Here is a 21,708-nt window from a genome sequence, read left to right as displayed (position 1 = left end):
TTTTCAGAGTGAGTATGGATATAAGGAAGGTCTACATCTTAATGTATATTAAGCATTGCAACCTTGAGTCTTCACACTAAGTTCAAGTCCTTTGTATTGGTTTAGAAGTGCATCAATCCATCCTGGATTGATTTATCTTTGGCCCTGTGCAATGGCTCTTTTGTATACCTTGTCCTGAAATCAGACAGAATCATTAAGGCTAATTTATTAATGTTGCAAATACTAAAATTATAATGTGCAGAAGAAATCCTGAAACAAATATAGAGAATATAATTTTCATTCAACACCAATACAGCATTGACACCAAACTTATTAGTTTCTCTGATGTGACTAAATCCAAATAAGTGTTATTTCTACTTAAAGCTACTTCCAGAAATTTTCCTGCTTGATCTCTTACTTTTTAAAAAATCTTTCTCTTCTTTCCTAGAATAAATCCTAAATATGGGTTCCAAAGAAGAACAGTAAGAGTTAGATAAGTGGGGTTAAGTGACTTGTGTAGGTTCTTATAGCTAGGGAGTATCTGAGAACAGATTTGAACCTAGGAACTCTTGTCTCCAGGTCTGGTTCTCTATCCACTGAACCACCAAGATTTCCCTGCCTTTATAGTGTAACTGTAAATGTTATGTAATGCCTTTTCAGAAACCAGGGTCCCAAATATTATAGAAAACTTTAGAACAATAAATATGAAAGCAATAATTGAAGTAGAATTTCAAATTGTATATCTGTCACAAGCTTTTATTTTTTCTAAAAATAAATCTGATGATTTCCTTCAAGAAATCACATCTCTCTGCATATATGTATTTTGCCTTTTGTACTTTAAAAGTTGCTATTGCATATTTATGAGACATACTAGGAGATCAAAATATATTCGAAAAGGATAAACATAAAAAATAAAATTATGATTATAGGCTGTTGGATATCAAATCCAGGTTTCTTGTTACTAGTCTCTTTCCATTAAAATATAGTAATTGTTTCCAATGTTCAAAAACAAGAGTATTTTCAGAGTTCAATAACAGGGTTGATTTTAGTGTTCAAAAATGAAACTGAAGAATAAGAACAAGGAGAACAAGAACACGATGTGCAATATAATAATATTGATATTATATTAAACATTTTAAAAGTTTAAAAGTCCTGATTAATAGGTCAGACTATGCCAGTCATATTATCTGTAGAGAGAAAACAAGTGGTGTATTAATTGAATTCAATTTATATAAGTTAAATGATACTGATCAATAAAAAATATTAAAAAAAAACAATTTTTACTGAAAACTTTTGCTGTTGTGAAAGTTGTTTGTTGTATTATTGCTATGGAATCAATGTCAATTGCTAAGGAAGAAGGAGAGTTTTCTGTAGTGAAAATAATGCAGGATAGTGAACTGGAAACCCAGGATTTTCCTTGCTATACTATGATGTTTAGTGTGGATTTGGGAACATAACAGAATATTTCCTCATTTCAATTTTCTCCTTTAGCAAAGTGATGAAAATGGCTTCTTTGTCTGTTTCCTCTTTTATGAAGGTCAGACAAAATAGTATAAGAAAAATGCTTTAGAAAATATAACATGATTAATGATTGTATCTTATCTCTCTACAGAAAATATATCAATGTAATGGCCAACTTGCTCAAGGATAGTCTAATAATTTAAATATATGAATATAAGATAATAAATAAATATGAAAATTATTTAAAAGATATAAAGTGCATCAAGAAAGTAAAGATTGGCCATATTTCCTTACTATATCTATGTTTACAATGTACTATTTTCCCATATACCTGATGAGGTTTTTTTTGTAAATCTGATTATTTCTCATCTAATAAAACTATCATCCACATTAGGAATGAAATTTGTCAAGTTTCTACCGAAAGTTGGGCAACTTTGGAAGAAGTTAGTTTTGAGAGGACAATGATAGTACTGAGAATGGAATTTGAGTTGAGGTTGTAGAAGGATGGTTGATTACTGAATTCTATGTATGTTTTTGCTTAGTCTATTTAGTTCTTTACCATCTTAGTAATCGAAATAAGAATCATAAGTTGAAAGTCAAGTTTGATATCAATAGCTTAATATACCACATACAAAGTTAAAAAAAAGTAAATAAATATGGATATTTGGTACTTAGGCAAATGGGGAGAGAAAATCCTCAATTTTTCCCATATGGAGGAACATACCTGGTTTATATTCTCTCATAAAAACCAATCCAGGTGACTTGAAGAATGGACTGCTTCAAGGACAAACAATGCTAGGAAATATGGATTAACACAATATCTCAAAAGTAATTTTGATGCATGTCTATTTCACCCCAAAGTTCTTTCTTCAACTGGAAGGAGGTAGTGTTTAACATGATGAGTCTCAGTTTTTACTCATTCTTTTTTTCTCCATGTGTTGGAATCTGAAGTGTAAGTCATCATGTGATCAAAGTCATGGCTATATATGCATTAAGCATTTCAAATAAATTTCCTCCCAAAAACTTATTAAACACTGATTTTAATGGCTTGTGTATGACTAGGGAATGAACTCCCAGAGACATGTAGAAGATACCAAAGGAAAACACTATTACAGGTAGAAGTCACATTTTGGTACCAAGGGTGATCACTTTTTTTAACTTTCCTAACATAGCAAAGGTTCTTTCATTATCACATATGTTGGAGACTATTTTTTATCATTTACATACACTTTGGATCTTTCTGCCTCTCCTCACCACTTACAAAAGCTTATTGGAATTTTAGATATCCCAATGTATAGTCCACTTATCCTAAGAATGATTTATTTTAGTGGATGAGTATGAGGGGAAGAAGGAGTTTAGAATATATACAAAATGTATGTTCAGTAATATTTAATTCCATCCCAATGATTCATTTGACTTATAAGGAGACACAATCAAGTATCTTAGAGATAATCATATATTTACCCCTTGCACTTAGACTTGGATTCTTACTAGCCTAGACTAACTGTTCTCTGCTTAGATTTCCCAAAAGGGATTTATATAAATTCAATTTCCTTTCCTCATTTTCATTTTCCTAAATCTGGAGGTTTCAAAGTAACAAATTTCAAATTCTTCTTCAAATAAATAATCACCAATTCTATTTGATAGGCTTAAATATTATAAAAGTTGATTAGAGGAACAAATTTGGAATAAAAATAGAGAAACATATAAACTCTGTTCAATAAAACCAAAATCCTCAATTGCAAGCTTAGAAGCTGATTATTCAACAAAAACTGCTGGGAAAATGAAAAGAGGTCGAGTAGAAGTTTGATTTAACAGCTGTTAATAGTACCTAACATTTTATGTAGTACTTATAATGTAAAGCCATTGTAATAAACACTTTATAAGTACTATCTCATTTGATGCAACAATTCCAAAAGGTAGATGTAATTATCCTCATTTTACAATTGAGGAAACTGAAGCAAACATTTATTTAATAAGTGATTTGGCCAGTTAAAGAAAATATCTGCAGTTGGATATGATTTCAGGCCTTCATGATCCCCCCACCCTGGCATTCTACTCTAAAATATTCAATGGAAATATTAAACACATATGTATAATCATGTACTTGTGTTTAATTATGTAAATAAACTCATAGTACCTACCTCCATTGTCTATTTCCCATAGATTACACATATCTCTACATACTGACACTATAAACACATTTGCAAAATAAGGAGACAATGCCTTTCAAAAATGGATAGAGGAATAGATTATGACCATTTAAAGTAACTGAAGAATATTAAAAGATAATTATATATTTTTATTCTTAATGATCTGTTCAATGAAATAATCTACCACTTTTCCATAGAATTGAAGATATAGCATACTTCAAGAAGCATCCATGTTAACTGAGTGATGGTAGACTCAAGATTAAGAATGAGCAATATTTTCAGATATGGTCAATGTAAATTTGCTTTGCTTTGCTTAACTATGCATAATTATAAAGGACTCTTTCCTTCCTTTCTTCATAACTCTCCTGACACACATCTATATTTCTAGTCATCTTACACTTTATTTTCTGGCACTTATTTTTAAGTCAGTGGCCCAGGCTTTCTTAAAGTCCCTTGAAGAAGAAGTCACTACAGTTCTCAGCTTTGATCATGTTCTCTGGAATTCCTCTATGCTTAAAATGCGCCCCTCCTCATCTTTTCACTTTTGATTTCATTGGAATCCTTCAAATACAAACTAGAATCACTCCTCCTACATCAAAAGCCTTTCCTAACTCCCTCTCTTAATTATATATTATTAGTGTTCTTCTCTTAATTATTTACTATTCATCCTGTATAAAACTTGTTTTTACTTATTCACTTGTCTCCTCCAATGAGCTCCTTGAGGATAGAGGCTGACTTTTGTCTCTTTTTGTATATTCAGTGCTTTTCACAATACCTACAACAGAGTAGGAACTAATGAAAGACTCTGACTTAATGATTGTTCTTTCCTAAGTCTACTCTTTTCTGGGAAATATAAGAAGCAGTTCATGACCCACATATTCTTCTCAAACACTTGACTCTAAAAAAACATATTTTTATGTATTTTTGAAAACTTATAACACAGAGAACCACTTGACCTGACATAGCTAATAGCATTATTGTTATGGAATACCTTTTATATTCCCAGAGACTATAAAATTTTTACTTACTTCACATCTTTATCAGATATTGGTGGACACTTCTAATGAGAATTTTTACCATCTAGAAGTATGTTTTTAAAGACATTTTCCTGCAGACATTACAGAGAAAGAATAGGAATGGGACAAACCATCAGCTGGACTACCTCAGTTGTTGGAGAGAAGATAAAATGACAAGGAGATGGTAAAATAGGACAGGCTAAAGAAGATCAAAGGGAAATTGATGGTTTCATGAATTTTAATTAGACTGGCTCTGTCCTTAGACATTACTTATCTTTGCAAAGAAAAGCATCTTATATGTGGCAAACTGAGTTGTATAATAGAAAACAAAGGAAACAGAATACCAATCTCTTTTAGCCCCAAATAATTTGTTAAATAAGCATTTATGAGGTGTCTATTATATGCAAGTACTTTGTAGGAATTAAAGGAGGAGGTCTATTTCATTCATTTGGATATTGATTTTCATTGATGGTCTTTTGAAATAGAATGGAGGTTTGTAATATTCTGAGACAGCCTAACATGGAAAACCTTGCTTCTCGCCCTTCCTCTTCCACTCAAATGGCCATGTCTTCTATTGATTGGCTACAAAACCAGAACAAGCTACATTTTCAAAACTGAGAAACTTTTCCATGCTTCATGCTCTATAGAGGTAAAAAGTTAACCTCCAGCCGGAGCACCATGAACTGAATCAACTATTGATTGAAGAGTGAGGGGTCTTCCTTCTATATTCTAGATCTCTACTTCAGAGAATACAATCTAAGGACAATAGAGCCAATGGCTGCATAAATACTAGATATCTAAAATTCCATTAATGATGCAGGAATGTCCTGGGACAGCCTTGAAATAAAATATTGCCTGGTATTCTGGGACCAGCGTAGTCAGTATAAACTAAGATACTCCTTATTCCTGAAAATTTTATGATGCAAATAGTTTTCTCTTAATTGGGTAGATGTAAAGGAGAGGACAATAACATAATGGAAGTTTTCTCTTTTATTTGATTAACCAAGACAAATTTCTGGACCACACTTTCCACATGGCATTTTTCATTTCTGTATTTCTAAGTGTGTATATGAGAGGATTTAACATAGGTGCAAACACAGTATAAAACACTGAGAACTCCTTATCACTATTTAGGAACCTGGGAGGTAGAATATAGGTGGAGATACAGGGTACAAAGAATAATAGAACAACCATGACATGAGAAGCACAGGTAGAGAGGGCTTTACGCCTACCTTCTGATGAGTGCTTCCTAAGGTTATATAGTATGATAATGTAAGATGCAACCAATACCAGAAAAGTTGCCAAAACAACCATTCCAGTGTTAGCAATGACTAAAATGCTAGCAATATGTGTGTCTGTGCAGGCAAGCTTTAAGAGGGGTTTTGAGTCACACATGTAGTGATCTATTTGATTAGGGCCACAGAAAGGTAACCTCAGGATCATAAAGAGCTGGGCAATGGAATGCCAAAATGCCACCACCCAGGCAAGCAGGATCAGCATGTTACATCTCTGCCTGTTGACAATTATCATGTAGTGTAAAGGCTTACAGATGGCTACATAGCGATCAAAGGCCATGGACACCAAGATAAACATCTCAACACCTCCAAGTAAGTGAGAAGTAAATAGTTGAGTCATGCAAAAATTGTAGGAAATGGTATTCCTCGTGGCAACTAAGTCACTGATAAGCCTGGGAACTATGGTGGAAGTGAAACATGGATCCATGAAAGACAAGTGCCAAAGAAAATAGTACATGGGTTGCTGCATCAGATGGCTGTATGTGATAGTGATGAAGATAATGAAGTTCCCCAGGAAGATTGCTAAATAACAGGCCATGAAAATGACAAAACATAGTGTTTTCATTTCTTCCTTCATGAGAAGTCCCAAGAGTATAAATTCAGTCACATTATTATGAATTTCCATGTATTCAAAGTAAGAAATTATTATCCAGAATTTTAATTAACCTGAAAAGATAGAGAGCATGATCAATCCTAGCTAGCATTGAATGAATAATTCTTCATGAAGGAAAAGTCAAATGCCACATCATTACCCATATTTCACACAATGTTCTTAAATTTGACCTATTTTTAAATATTTTGAAGAGACCCACTCTACATAAAATTCTCATGTGGGTTTGAATCACCCACGAAGGGAAGTTGAAGGCTGGAAAGTAATGGGTTAAGTTCATAGACTTGGGAGAGTAAGCTATAGAAGGAGCAGAGGGAAATAAGGAACACAGGACAAAACTTTACCAAGGTCTCAGCATGTCAAGAGGTCAGTTCTTCCTCTTCAGTTGGTCAGAGAGAAAGAGTCACAGAGATGAATTTATTTTATTGAGGTTTGTAGGAATGGGGGTTGCAGGATGTCAATCAAAACAGTCAGCACATAAGAAATTAGAACATAATAATGACAAGCAAAATGAACAGATGGTCACAGTAGTATAGCCAGGTCCTCAGGTAAGATGCACATGTGAAATCCTCTCCTTTTCAACACATTGGCCCCCAACTTTGCAAATGCAAGTCTTTGATATTACAAAGGACCTACAGAACTGGTCTGCTAGTTTTCAGACTGCAGATCACAGTAAAAGCTTGCTTCTTAAGTTTCACAATATTTAAGACCCATGCAATTTAAGGATTCAGAAATCAGTCATGAAATATTAGAAAAGTCTGGTCCATGAGCACTTGGTTCATTAGAGCCAGCTTGTGAATACATCTTTAATAGCTTCATGATTTGTTATACCTGAAAACCTACACATTTTGAAAGGAGAGGATCAAAGATAATATTACAATATGTGGGAAATATTCTAAAATTCATTGTCCATTGAATAAATGTTTCTATATCATTAAAATTGATTTATTTCTTTAGTTTCAAATATACATCAATTTACGAGATGAAGATAAACTACACAAGCCGAATTTTGAAACAATTAAGATATTTCTCTTCAGTTTAAGTATAATGTAAAGTTGATCAAAACATAATTCAATTAAATAAATTTTATTAAAAAGAAAATTGAGCAATTATGAAAACATCTAGATATTCATTTTTAGCTAAGGGGAATCTATGAAATTTGTTTTTTTATATCATAAAAAATAGACATCTAAATACTAAGTACCAAAGACAGACACACACAAACCAACACATATATCATAGGTAAATGTATATGATATATGTGATAAGCAGTAGCTTCCCAAGTCCTTCAATACCCCATAGAGCTAAATCAGTAACTAGGTAAAATTAAATTATTTCTGGCCTTTAAACTATTAAATTATAACCTAAATAAGGAGACCGTGAAATACAGACACGCATACATGCACACACACACACATATATGCACATTGTACATTAAATTATATGGTGGCTATAAATCAGATGATGAAAAGCAGATTTTTTTTCTAAAAATACTTTACAATGATTCAATAACTAGTGACAAGAATGATTTTCCATTCAATAAAAGGCAGTCTAGGCAAAAATAAGCCTAATGATGTTCCAGAATATGTATCAACTGTTATATTTAAAATGGTTGATGTCTTAAACTGTAGTGATTAAAATAGTGGAAGATATAAATTGTGATAGATATAAGAGAGGGTGAGTAAATTTGACCACATAAAATATGTTTCAATACAGTGTCTTGGTTTTTAAATCAAATATAAGGTGGTCGCCAGGGAAATATTCCCAATTATTCAAATACCCAAGTTAACTGGGTTTATAGAGATTTTAATTAATACAAATGTAGAATTAAAGAAAAGAGAGAAAGAGAGAAAAAGGAAATAAGTATGAGGGGCCTTAAGCCAACATGGCCTAGACCTGAGTCGTAAGAGAGAGAGATCAGTCATCCAGTCTTTTAACACTCACCACAAGCTCTGTCTAAGCAAGGATTCTAGTGACACCAGGCCAGCTCCATCTCAGCTGACTTCACCAGAAAGAGTTCCAAAGGGCCTCTCTCCAGAGCCTCCAGATGGACAGAGTCCCCTCAGAGGAGCTCCAGCAAGATCTCCTTAGAGATTGTCCTCCAAGAGCTTCCCTTCTCCAGACCTTCTCTCAAGCAATTCTTCCCAAGCGATCCTCATCAGAGATCCTCCAAAAGGATTTTTTCTCAAGAGATTCTGCTTTTTCTTATATAGCGGTTTTTCTCCTATGTCACCTCCCCTATGTCCTTACATCTACCAATCACTGTAGACGTTTTCCAAAGGACTGCCCATCTGAATTCTTGCTAAGTCGACAAATCTCCTCAGTAAATCTGAACCAGAAAAAAATGCTGCGGTGTTGACTAATCTCCTCAGTAAGTCTGAACCTGTGAAAACACAGCTGAGTCAACTAATCTCATTAAGAGAAAACTTGCCCAACCCTTTTAGGTATCTAGCATCTCATTGTATCAATTTTAAAAAAACAGGCATGACTCAAAGAACTCCTTGCTTTATTATAAGCATGGGTCCAAGTACTTTCTTTGTTTAGCAAGGAGTTTTCTCCCCTAAAGCAGTCTTAAGTACGGGTGGAGTAGAGGTCCTCCCATAGCAAGCATTTTTCTCCCCTAAAGCTGTCTTAAGTATGGGTGGAGTAGAGGTCCAACCATAGCAAGGAGTTTTCTCATCAAAATGGGGAATGTTCCCAGTCCAATGGGGAAATTTTTAACATTCACAAGTCTGAGAAATTTCAAGGTTTACACATCTGCTTTCTTATGCTATTATTTTGAGTTTTTCTACTTTGTACTTTACCACCTAGAGTAATACCTTTTACACTTTGCATACTAAATCCATGCTTATATTCTTTGGAGAATTACTAGTTCAGCTTGTATCTTCTCTTTAACAAGTCTTGGTTAATGTTTGAATGAGTGTGACAAAATTTGGTACAAATCTCAACTTTGATGCATACTCTACGCATGACTTTGGAAAAGTAAAAGAATATCATTGAATATTCAATTTCCTCATATGTATGTTGAGGGAGTCAAAAGATATTATTTTCCCCAGCTGATCCTGTAAGAAACTATGCTTCATGTGCCATCTGGTTGTTCACCTTGGTTATTTTGCCACCTGCCCTGCTACCTACACTCCACCCATTTCCTGCTCTGGAAACAGTGATCACAATATTAACTAATAATAGTCAAGGCAATTGACTACCATAGGAATCAACTTACCATATTTCAAACCAAAATTCCCAAATGTTATTCTGTATCACTTATTGTATTTTAGTCTCTGGGTCAGAGCACTGTGTCTGATGAATAGGGAGCTTTAATTTTTTTTTTCCTTTTATTTATTCAAAAATGAGAAAGAGAAGAGAAAACCATTGAAACATTCAGAATTGATATAATAATAGAAGATATAATAATGATGCAAATGTATGCAGCTAGGGTGGGGAGAGAAGACTGATTTTTGAGTTTAAGAACAATTGAGGCTGAGGCATTCATGTGGACTTTTTCAGGACAGTATCCTCTTAATGATTTATATTATACCAGAGATAAAGAATGAATCAGAAGTCAAAATGTCCCAGGCAACGGATTCCTTTCTACATTCAATCAACCATACCCCAGTCATTAATTAAACTTATGCTATTATCCTAGAACCTGATATCTACCCATAATAACTCCTTCAGACCTCAATTACTATGGAACAAAATGCCACCCAAAAGACTTTAGAGCACTCCTCAATAATATTTTGAAAGTTTTTCTCCTTATATAGAAAATAAATCTCTCTTTTTGGAACTTAAATTCTTTACTCCTCACTCTAATCTATAGGCCAGAGAATGATTTTCTTCAAGCAAAAACTCCACTTTTTCAAAATCTTCTTTCTTCATATTAAACTTCTGCTATAATACTATATATTCTTCTATACCTGTTTATTCCAAAGGATGATCATATAGCACGATATTGATGCTCCCCACTATACTGGTTGCTATGTATTGGCTTTTTAAAGAAGTTTTATGTGTCATTCTTCAAATGCAAATCCAGAACTCAGTACAGTATTGAAGATGCTAAAGTAATAGTAATATATGTGCCTATGAAAGAAATATTTAAGAAGAGCATTGAGTAAGAAATATAAAGAATTAATAGATTCAGGGTGACCTTAGGACCAGGAGTAGCTTGGCAATGGAGTGCCAAAATGCCACCACACAGGAAAACAGGATTAATATTTTATATATCTATCTGCTAACAGTTATCATAAAGCTAAATGTTTCTGTATGGTAATATAGTGATCAAAGGCCATAGATACCAAGAGAAAAAGTTTAAGACCTCCTATTAAATGAGAGGTAAAGAGTTAAGTTTTACTGAAACAGGTTCAGGAAAAATTCCTAAGATTTCTCTCTCAGTTGGAGGTAGGACACATCATTTCCATCAACTCAGATCATGTACTCCCTTTTAAAATTTTGTTTAAAATATTATATTCTAAGATAGGAATAGGTATTCGAACAATGATACATATATAACCCAGAGGAACTGCTTGTCAGCTTTGGAAGGGGGGGAGGAAAGAGTCGGGCAAAGCAGGAATCATGAATCATTTAACCATTGAAGAATATTCTAAATTTAAAAAACCAAAAATAAGTAAATTAAATTAACATATAGAAAACATAGGAATAATCACAAAGAGCCACTATGACTTCATCAAGAATTTGACAGATTAGGAAGGTGTGTCATACAATAGATGGATTAAGAGTCAGGAAGATCAGAGTTCAAATCCAGAATCAGATACTTACTAGTTGTGTGATTCTGGGCAATCCTGTCAGCCTGTCAGCCTTAGTTTCTTCTGTAAAAAGTGAGGATAATAAGAAGATTTACAGTGAGGATAAAATAATACTGTTTTTAAGTGTAAGAAATAAAATAAAATGTTATATTTATATATATAGAGAGAGAGAGAGAGAAAGAGAGAGAAAGAGAGAGAGAGAGAGAGAGAGAGAGAGAGAGAGAAAGAGAGAGAGAGAGAGAGAGAGAGAGAGAGAGAGAGAGAGAGAGAGAGAGAGAGAGAGAGAGAGAGAGTTATTGTTAGAGGAAGCACTTTGGGCTCAGGATTATGATTCTACCAGGTGAGATCTTGTCATAATGTTCATACATGGAGCTAACAAGACTGATTCAACATTCTAATTCATCACTGAGTCAAAATTAAGTATATTAGAGGAACAAAATGATGCATAAAAGAATAATCACATTTCCATAACACTTTAAGTTTTAGATAACACTTTCTAATTTGGAGGAGACAATCTGGTTATACATAAAAGGAATCTACATTTACTGCCATTTGGAATGAATGTACGACATATTTCTGCACAATTTTTCTCCATTATCTCAATCCTCTTCTAAATGCCCCAATAAAATTCAACTAAATACTTGTGCAGAGTTGCTTAGATTACTTTCTAATGAACAATGTGTACCTAAGCTTTGTTTTCTTGGAGGTTTAAAGTAGAGAGGCAATTTATTCCTGTATGTTCCATAAGAGAATAGAGAAAACAATTCTGTTTGGAATGATGGATTTCTTCGGCACCTTCTCTGGCTCTATACCCTATGCCTCTGTTTAAGGATTTATCTATGAGTTACTCAAACATGATAAGTTATAGATTGCTTTCAATTAGAAGATTATTTAGATGTCATCAAATATAAATACCTTCTTTAACAGTTAAAAAATGGAGATTACAAAAGCAAATTGATTTAATGATTATCATAGCTAGTAAGCAATGGAGATAGTCTTCAAAATTAGACGCTCTTGATTCAAGTTTAATGACTTCTTGTCAATAGGTTTTCAAAGTTTGAAAGGGAGAAACAGTGAGATAGACACTATTGTGTCCTGTAAAAGCTATAGGTGAAGTGTAGGTAAGTGGATTGAGAGTCAGGTCTGGAAATGGGAGATCCTGGGCTCAAATTTGACTTTAGACACTTTCTAGAAGTGTGACCTTTGTCAAGTCACTTAAACACCATTGCATAGCCTTTACCACTCTTCTCCCTTGGAACCAATACTTAGTATTGATCCAAACGCAGAAGCTAGGCCTTTTACAAATTAAAAAAAAATTAAAAATAAAAGTTTTAGTGAGATATGTCAGGGGAAGAATACAATGCAATTGCATACCTGGAGGATAGGAATGTATTGGTAATATCTGTCTCTCATCTCTCCCTTTCCCTGTCTCTTTTTCTCACAAATACATGTACAAACAGAAATACATGCAGATGACATACAATATAAGAATTACTTTTCATGAAATTAAGTCTCTTAGAGGTAAATAAAAAAGGAGCTGAAAGCAGTTAATAGACTTTCTTTTTTATATGCTTAATTGTTTTGAAAGAATCCAAAGAAAAATCCTCTTTAAAACATTGATATTTCCTGTAACCAAATCAGCATGGATCCACTCTTCTCCCTAATGATTGTTAGGAGGTAGAAAAAAAGTTGTCTTAGTGGGAAGTCTCTAATGAGATGAGATATCCAGAATATGCTACTGTATAACTTGTAGTTTGACTTTAGGTATTTAACTATCACTCTGAGGTCCACTTTTCTCAGTTCCAATATGGGAATCATAGTAGATACTTGGGTTACATCACAGACTCCCAGTGATAATCAGATCAGTTAGTATTTTGCAATGAACTTGAAATTCAGTAAGTCCTTTGACAGGATAAGGATCAATGACAGTACCTAAAACTGTATCCACATAAGTGTCTACTTTCTCTCCTTATAAATGTCTTAAAATGGGGGGGGGGGGGAACTAATGCCTAAAAAATATAGCCGCATTTCTAAAACTCTTACATCTTTAGATAGCACTTTCCTTACAATAATCCTTTTAACTTAGTGTTTTTTCACTCATCGTTGTCCCCACGAGTGAGAGTATAAAGGTGAAGGAAGGCTCAGTAATAAGTAATACATGTATGAGAAGCAGAACACATACATGTGAATGACAGATGAACAGGATTTTGAAGAAGATAACAATATAGAGAATGTAGCTTATGTTAGATTGAGGTGACTTGGTTGATGTCAAGGCTTCCATGTTTGTGAGCTGCTACAGATCTTTTCCAGCACCATTAAAGGGTTTTAATTCCTCCATCAAGGTAATTATTTTAAAGAAAATAGGTGGAAACACATTGCAGTTCCTCATCTGTAAAATGAATTGGAGTAGGAAACTGCAAACCACTACCATATTTTTGTTAAGAAAATACTAAATAGTATCACAAAGAGGCCTGAAGTAACTAAAATGACTGAACAACAACACGTGAAAATATAAAACACACATAAAAGTACAAAGAGATACCTGATGTTAGCAGAATCATGCTCCATAGAGAGCAGACAAGTAGAAGATGTTATCCTGGGGAATATGGATAGATTTAAGTTTTACTGTAAAATGGATAGAAAAAATTCTCTTTTAAAATAAATGACTGGGTCTCTTTATAATCCCATGAATTATATTTTATGCAATTAACAACAGTCTTGGGTATCCATTAGTTGTTGCTTTTCCCCACAGGCAACCAAAGGGGGTATTCAGGACAGACACACAAAAAAAGGTTTTTAAAAAATCTATGTTTTAGGGAAAATCCAATGCTCAAAACCATGAAAAGGAATAAAAACTGGAAAACATAGCAAATAGACAAAAACTGAAATTATGCCACATTATAAGAAACCAGATAGTACCTAAAAACCTGGATTGATATCTGAACAAGCAAACTTGACAAATAGTGATCCATGTGGTCCATGACAATGGCAGAAATGTGTCTCCAAAATCCTTTTCCTCAATTAGAAGAAAGCTGCTTTTTTCGTGGTTTCTTTAAATCACTAGAATGGCAATAAAACTTCATATTTTGTAGTTATTTCATCTCCATCTGAGCCAAAGTTAAGAGAACTGACATAAGATATTCAAAAGTTCTGCTTCAATATTAAATCTTTCAAGCAAAGAACCCTCCAGGAAACACTTACGGAGCACTACCTGAATTTAACAGTATATTAGAGTCTAGGGAGATGGGGTCCCAGTGGCTTTTCTAAGTTGAACAATACATAATGTATTACCATGCAGAAGAAAATTTATTGCTTTGGGAAATGATATTAGCCTTTAACTTCTCATGTATGGTCAGGCTGTTTCTTGAAAACACATATCAGGGGGATAGCTATGTGGCTCAGTGGATAGAGAGTCAGGCCTTGAGAAAGGAAGTACTGGGTTTCTTAGGGTCCGGATTTTCACCCACCACCACGGAAGACCAATGGACAATGCAATTAGCAAATGGGTTGTTTATTGAACTGGTGTGCACCAGCAGCACACACCAGGGGAGCCCTGCCATAGAGTTCAAATCCTAGTCTGGGGATGCTGGGATATATATGCCCTCCAGCATGCATGACCCCCCAGTGTGTATTTTGTACATACCATTGTTGGAATGTTGTCAGCATTTATGGTCCCTAAGTTCTTATCTGGGACCTACTGCTGCTAGGACCTTTGACATATTAACTTCCAAGGCCCAGCAGTTTCCTGCTCCCTCAGGTTGAAAACTGGACTCAGAAACTTCTTAACTGTGTTATCCTAAGCAAGTAACTTAACCACAATAGCCTCTCCCAACCCATACTACTCTTCTCTGCCTTGGAACCAATACTTACTATCAATTCTAAGACAGAAGGCAAGGTTTAAAAAAAACATATATCTGAAATTGTATTTTGACATTAATTAGCTTTCTATCTACTTTTTTTATACAAGAATATAGCATTAGGTATACTAGATAATAGGTGTTAACTTGTAAAATGGAGATTTGAACCCTGAACTTCAACTCCCAGATTTCCTTGGTAGTTCCCAGAATGCCCATAAATCTCACCTGAGGTCCTCATCTGGGCCAAGAACAGAATGGGTAAACTGAAGCTCCGCCTACTTTGCCACTCTCTTTTGGCTTCCACTTCTAAGCACAAGGGTCTCTCTACCAGTCAGGCAAGATGTAGGTTGCATGTGCTTTTCTTATTTTGTATTTCTTTATTTCTTAATTCTAATAATCTTTAATAAACATCTAAAAATATAACTCCCACTATATGTCACAACTCTTACTTTATCAATTTGAAATCATAGGACTCTTTCCCACATAGTTAGTTTATGCACCAGCCCAAATAAAAAGTTCACAAAGTCATGATTTCTTTCCTATTCTCTATCATTCCTTGACATAAATCTTGGCCATTGAAATGTGCTCAGTCATTTCTATTAAAGTTAAAGTGCAGGTAAAATAACTCCTTTTTTCCTTCAAGGCATTCTTGACTTCAAAATTCAAGAAAGGACAGTGTTGTAGACATAGCAGGTTGAAGACAGGAAGACATGTTCGAATCCTGCCTCAGATACTTGCTAACTCATATTACAGGCAAGTCACTTAACTTTTAAATTTCCTGAGGCGAGAAACTGGCCAGCAGCCCTCGCACCCAAGAAGAAAGATAGATAGAGGTTTATCTCTGGGGGAAAGAAGGATCTGAAGCTGGAGGGATGGCAAGAGAGAGACCCAGACATCAAATCATATATAAATCGAGCTCCCCAGACTTAAGCTCCAGCCGTCCACTTCATAGACACATGAGACAATGAGAGGACCACAACACAACATCATGGGCATCAGAAATGAGCTTAGAGATCAGGAGAGACAAGCCACAGTCTTTAAACCCATGCTATTAGCACGAACTGTTATGGCTTAATGATAGAGATAAGAGCAATAGAGGTGAAAGATGGAGCATGGCCAGAGGCCTGCTCCATGAGAGAGAGAGAGAGATAGTAGTAAGGAAGAAAGATGAGTGGGTAAAGCCTGGGCTGGGCCTGTGGGCCCGTGTATTTATTGATTATCATATGCAAAGATACATAATGCATAGTAATCAATGACATAGGGGATTATCATTGGTAGAAAGGTAAATTGTCATAAGATAAGGGCGGATCCTTCTTCAGCCTGGGGAGAACAAAGAAACCTATTTTTGTGCCCAAATTAGTTGGGATCAAAGTTCATTGCCTTACTGGCCATGCGCCTGACAGAGAATGCGCTCTTCTCAGGCCTAATTTTATGACTCAATTATTCTTCTTGAGTAAACAGAGGTGTGGACTGCTACATTTCCTAATGAGTAAAATGGGGACAGTAAAGCTACCACACAAGGTTGTTGCAGTCCTCCCAATCTTAGTGTTATCTACATGATAGCTACTATTATTCTTCATGCTCATTTTTTAGGGTGCAATGGCACTTTATTACAGGTATGCACCACTATTTGTTTGGCTATCTTTTGTTTTCTGTGGGAATTACATTGATTATTATAATTGCTCAGCTAAACATTTTTAAGGATTTAAAAAATTTTACAAGGTAGTTAGTGGTAGTCTCTCGGTGATCTAGAATGACTATTGTCTTTGTGCAGTTTCATCTACATCTACGGTGTACCCTCATGTGGCTTTGAAGTCCAAAGGTTGAGGCACAGAGTTTGTGGCACATGGGTCATGGGATGCCAGTTGTTATGGGAGGTACGGTTGTGGCCTGGTGTCGGCGTTCACGCGCAGCGGCAAAGCATCGACATCGCTCATCTTCAAAGGTGGTGGCGGCATGGTGAATGTGGGTTCGCCAGCTGCTTCTGTCAGAGGCAGCGAGTTCTAGTTGCTTTGGTGTAATGCCAGCCCACTTTAAGTTGGACTTTAGCTGATCCTTGAATCTTTTCTTTGGTAGGCCTTGTTTCCTGAGTCCAGCTGACAGTTCACCATAGAATACCTGTCTCGGTATTCGCTGTGGGTCCATGAGGATGACGTGTCCAGACCATCGTAGCTGGGTTTGGAGGACCAGGACTTCGATGCTGGTGGAGTTGGCTCTGTCGAGGACTTCCTGGTTGGTGATTTGGTCCTGCCATCGGATCCTCATGATTGACTGAAGAGAGCGTTGGTGGAATTGCTCCAGCTGTTTCATGTGCTTTCGGTACAGTGTCCATGTCTCGCAACCATACAGGAGCGAGCTGAGGACCACTGCGTTGTACACTTTGAGCTTCGTCGCAGTGCTTACACTGCTGTGTTGGAGGACTTTGGAGTGCAGCCTCCCAAGTGCCTGGCTGGCTTTTTAGATCCTGGCATTAATCTTGTGGTCTAGGGACCCGTCATTGGTGATGGTGCTGCCCAGGTACTTGAAAGCTGTGTGCCATTGATTATAATGCACAGCTGATTAGTTGGCCTCCCTGGTGCAGGTTGGAACAGCACCTCTGTTTTGCTGAGTCTGATAGTCAGGCCAAACAGTTTTGTTGCGGTTGAGAACCTGTCCACAATGGTTTGGAGATGATTTTCTTGGTGGGCCATGAGAGCACAGTCATCTGCCAAGAGAGCTTCCAGGATGAGTCTCTCTGTTGTCTTTGTTTTTGCAGTCAGGCGGCGAAGGTATATAATTTTCTGGTTTTGATTGCTTTGCTCTGCAGAGTTCTTCAAAGCTTTGTGTTTCTCTGAATTCCTGGTAACCATTATGTCTTGCTACATAATAAAATACCTTTTATTTGTACACCATTTAGTTTATTTGCTTCCAACTGATAGGCAATCACTTTGTTCCCAGTTCTTTGCTATCACAAAAAGTAGCAGTGCTGAGAAATACATGGTTATGGAGAAGATGCAATATATGGACTGTGTGTGTGCTACTACCCCTAAGACATTTAAATAGACATTTAAAAATTCAGCACATTGGTTCATCATCTGTGGATATTTATAAAAAATATGGATAAGATCTTCATAGAATGAGAACAATTAGGAGAGATGAAATTAAAATTTAAACTAAGTATAAATTCTAATAAAGTCTATACTAAGAAAAGATAGATTTGAAAAGTAGTATGCAAAAAAGGGGAAAACTTTTACTTAAAGCATTTTTAATGAATGTATCTCATTACATAAACTGATATCTACTTAATATATATATGTGTGTATATATATATATATATATATTATAAAGACGCTTACCTATCATCTTGGAATCAATATTGTGTATTGGCTCCAAGGCAGAAGAATGGTAAGTGCTTGGCAATGGAGGTTAAGTGACTTGCCCATGGTCACACAGCTGGGAAATGTCTGAGGCCAGATTTGAACCTAGGGCTTCCTGTCTCTAGGCCTGGCTTTCAATCCACTGCTGCCTCCCCCAATTAATATTTGAAAAAAAAAAAACAGAGTTATTAAGTTCTCTTTTAGAAATCAGTTATTTACAGTGATTGACAAATAATGAAGCAAAACTGGTAATTTTATCTAAGCAAATAAATGAAATATTTTGGTAGAAATGCAGAACATAATAGCACTCATTATCACTTGTATTTTATTTCTTCAGAGTAGTCAAACAGTTTTTCCAGTTACTGTCAAGAAGTCATCATCAGCCAAAGCACATAGAGCGTCTTCAAGCATATCTTTAGTAATAGCTATGTCAGACTGTCCCTGAATATCTTCAAAGAGTTGCTGCTGTTTTAGAGATGGTGTTTTGCCCTTTGATTGAATAAGTTTCTTCAAAGCCTCAGGTAATTCTTCTTTTCTTTTTCAAGATGTGGCACTCATTCCTGTAGTGAGAATAGCTATATCCACAATGCCAATTCTTGGGTCAGTAGCAGACTGTTTGAATGCCTCACAATGGAGACACTTTGCTTCTTCAACATCAATTGCCTCAACTTTGTTTGAAAATCACACTTTGGCATGAGCTTCTGACAAATGTATCAGTGATTCCAGTTGTCAGGGATATGAGAAACCATTTCTCTGCCACTTCCAATCTTCCTCATGTCTATATAGGCCTCAATTAAAGCCTGGCTCGCCTCCTTACTGAGTCTAGGTGTGATAGAGCTGTGAGTGAATGCTATGTAGTCCTTCAGGACTGCCATATCCATGAACTTTTCTTCTACCTGCTCTGTCCTCTGGTAGTACAGCGCAACCAGATGGTGGTTGAGGCACCTATCATATACTTCATCTTGGGGGTCCAGCATGAGGAAAATCAAATCAAATCTTGGCAATAATATATGGGGAAGTTGAATATTTTCAATGATAGTTTTCTTGGGATTCCATTGAGACCCTATAGGATTAGCTGCTGCTAAGCTAGAAGTTTGAGCATTCAGGTGACAAATAATTCCTGCCTTGGTAATTGAGAGAGTCTGTTGTTCCATTACTTCATGAAGTACAGATCTCGTGCTTTCATTCATCTCGTCAAATTCATCAATACAGCAAACACCATTGTCCCTCAAGACCAGGGGACCAGTCTATAAGACCAACTGCCTTGTTAGTGGGTCTTTCATGACATATCCAGTAAGACCAACTGCACTGGACCCCTTCCCAGACATGTACTGTCTTCTGGGAATGAGGTTGTAGACATATTGTAGCAGCTGGGACTTACTGGTCCCAGGATCATCATAGAGAAGGATATTGATCTCGGCACATAATTGGCCCCTTCCAGTGTGACTAAAATCCTTTCTTGTTCCTCCAAACAGCTGAGTCATAATACCCTTTTTGATATCTTCATGTTCATAAATGCTTGGAGCCAAGGCTGAAGAAAGTCTCTTATAAATATCAGGTTTCCTGGAAAGCTCTTTCAGCATTTCCACACGATTTTCTGAAAAAAAAAAGTTTCTGTTCAGCTTCTTCATCAACACCATGCAGATACTTGGCATTGGTCTTACAATAGTAAATGACATCAATATGGGTCTTATACACAGATTTGACGTTGCTCATCCTTGGATTGACTTGAACAGGAACAGCTCTATAGATCTCTGTAACATTCACCCTGTCACCTGGTTGAACCTTATCAACGAGGTTGTTGTGAGCAAAGAGAATGGTGTGAGGAGTCTGTCCTGCTGGCATGTCCTCATGAGACTCTTGCATTTTGATTATCTGTTTGTCAGAAAACACAGAATGGTGGTGGATCAGCACCATACTGCGTTTCATGTTACAGTGCTTGCACATGGATGGTTCAGTAATCCGGCCATGATCAATTTCAACTTTTGTTGTAAAGGCATAAACCTGACACTGGAAAAATGTTTCCTGCATCTCTGGAATCAACTGTGATGATCTGATTACCATTCCACTGATGGTAATTAGTTGATAGATATCTTCTGGATTTAGGTTTCTCATGTTTCTAGTCTTCAATGTATTGAATGGTTGGATTTGTATCTGGTGTTCTAATATTGAATCAGTATAATGATCAAAGAAGATCTCATTTACAGCCATATCAGATGTTGGGATAACTTCCTGAGGGTAGGAGATAAGTTGTCTATACAAATTTTTGTCAAATGATTTTAGGTGTTCACAATTTACATTTAAAAATGGTTCCCAAATAACATTGATCTCTGCAAGTCTCTGCATGTATAAAGGCACAGTGAGATCTATGCCTACATTTCCGTCTTCTTTGGATAAGGGGTCAATAAAAAGTTGAAGAAATCGCTGGAAATTTTCTTTGCACGTAGCTACATTTACATCTGTCCCCCCAAATCACAAGTTTTTGGCCAAGAGACTGTTCACTTGCCACTCTATCTTCTGCAGCTGGCCCATCAGAGTGAAGATCTACTTGTTGACCCTTACGAGCAGATCCAAGATCAGGCCTCTGTCTCACTGGCATTCCTTGAACACCACTTCTTGTAGTTCCCTCGACTCGTGAATTGGGACTACCATATGTCAAAGCTGAACTGAGATCAAAATCAAGAGGAATACCTGAAGAACAAAATGGTGGTGGGCTTGAGAATAATGTGTCCTGGGTCCCAGGGCTCTACAGATAAGCCCCAGGTGAGGTGGGCATTGGTTGCAGTTCACCTGTGGAAGTGGAATCTTCAGGCCAGAGCCTCTGTGATGGAGAGGACTTGCCATTCTCAATGGGAGGCATGGTAGGGTTGTTGGCATGGCCTCGCCGACTGCTTTGGTGGCTCGGGGTCAAGGCTGGGGATGAAGACATGATGAAGAATGGCCGCAAGCTGAAAGATGATCCCAATACAACAAAAAAACTCATGCATACAATATTTCACGGAAAAATATAGTCCGGCTCAGAAGGGTTCTCACCAATAATTTTTATTCTTAATGAAATCTATTCAATGAAATAATCTACCACTTTTCCATAGAATTGAAGATATAATATCCATGTTGACTGAGTGATGGTAGACTCAGGATTCATAATACGAAATATTTTCAGACATGGTCGATGTAAATTTGCTTTGCTTTGCTTAACTATGCATAATTGTAAAGGG

The 21,708-nt window shown here is 36.1% G+C and overlaps 1 protein-coding gene and 1 pseudogene across 1 annotated transcript; both read right to left on the bottom strand.

The window, feature by feature from the left end:
• Positions 1-3,692: 3,692 nt before the first annotated feature.
• LOC100020535 (olfactory receptor 4P4-like) lies at positions 3,693-6,529 on the bottom strand. The gene is made up of 2 exons (XM_001372962.4): positions 5,619-6,529; positions 3,693-3,756 (listed from the first exon to the last, which is right to left on the bottom strand). Exons 1-2 carry the CDS (start codon positions 6,527-6,529, stop codon positions 3,693-3,695), a joined length of 975 nt encoding a protein of 324 aa, XP_001372999.3.
• Positions 6,530-18,823: 12,294 nt separating this feature from the next.
• LOC100020569 (DNA replication licensing factor MCM4-like) lies at positions 18,824-21,473 on the bottom strand (annotated as a pseudogene).
• Positions 21,474-21,708: the final 235 nt, after the last annotated feature.

Source organism: Monodelphis domestica, chromosome 6 (assembly GCF_027887165.1).
Source record: "Monodelphis domestica isolate mMonDom1 chromosome 6, mMonDom1.pri, whole genome shotgun sequence".
Lineage (NCBI taxonomy): Eukaryota > Metazoa > Chordata > Mammalia > Didelphimorphia > Didelphidae > Monodelphis > Monodelphis domestica.
This window is presented reverse-complemented; position numbering and strand designations above follow the sequence as displayed.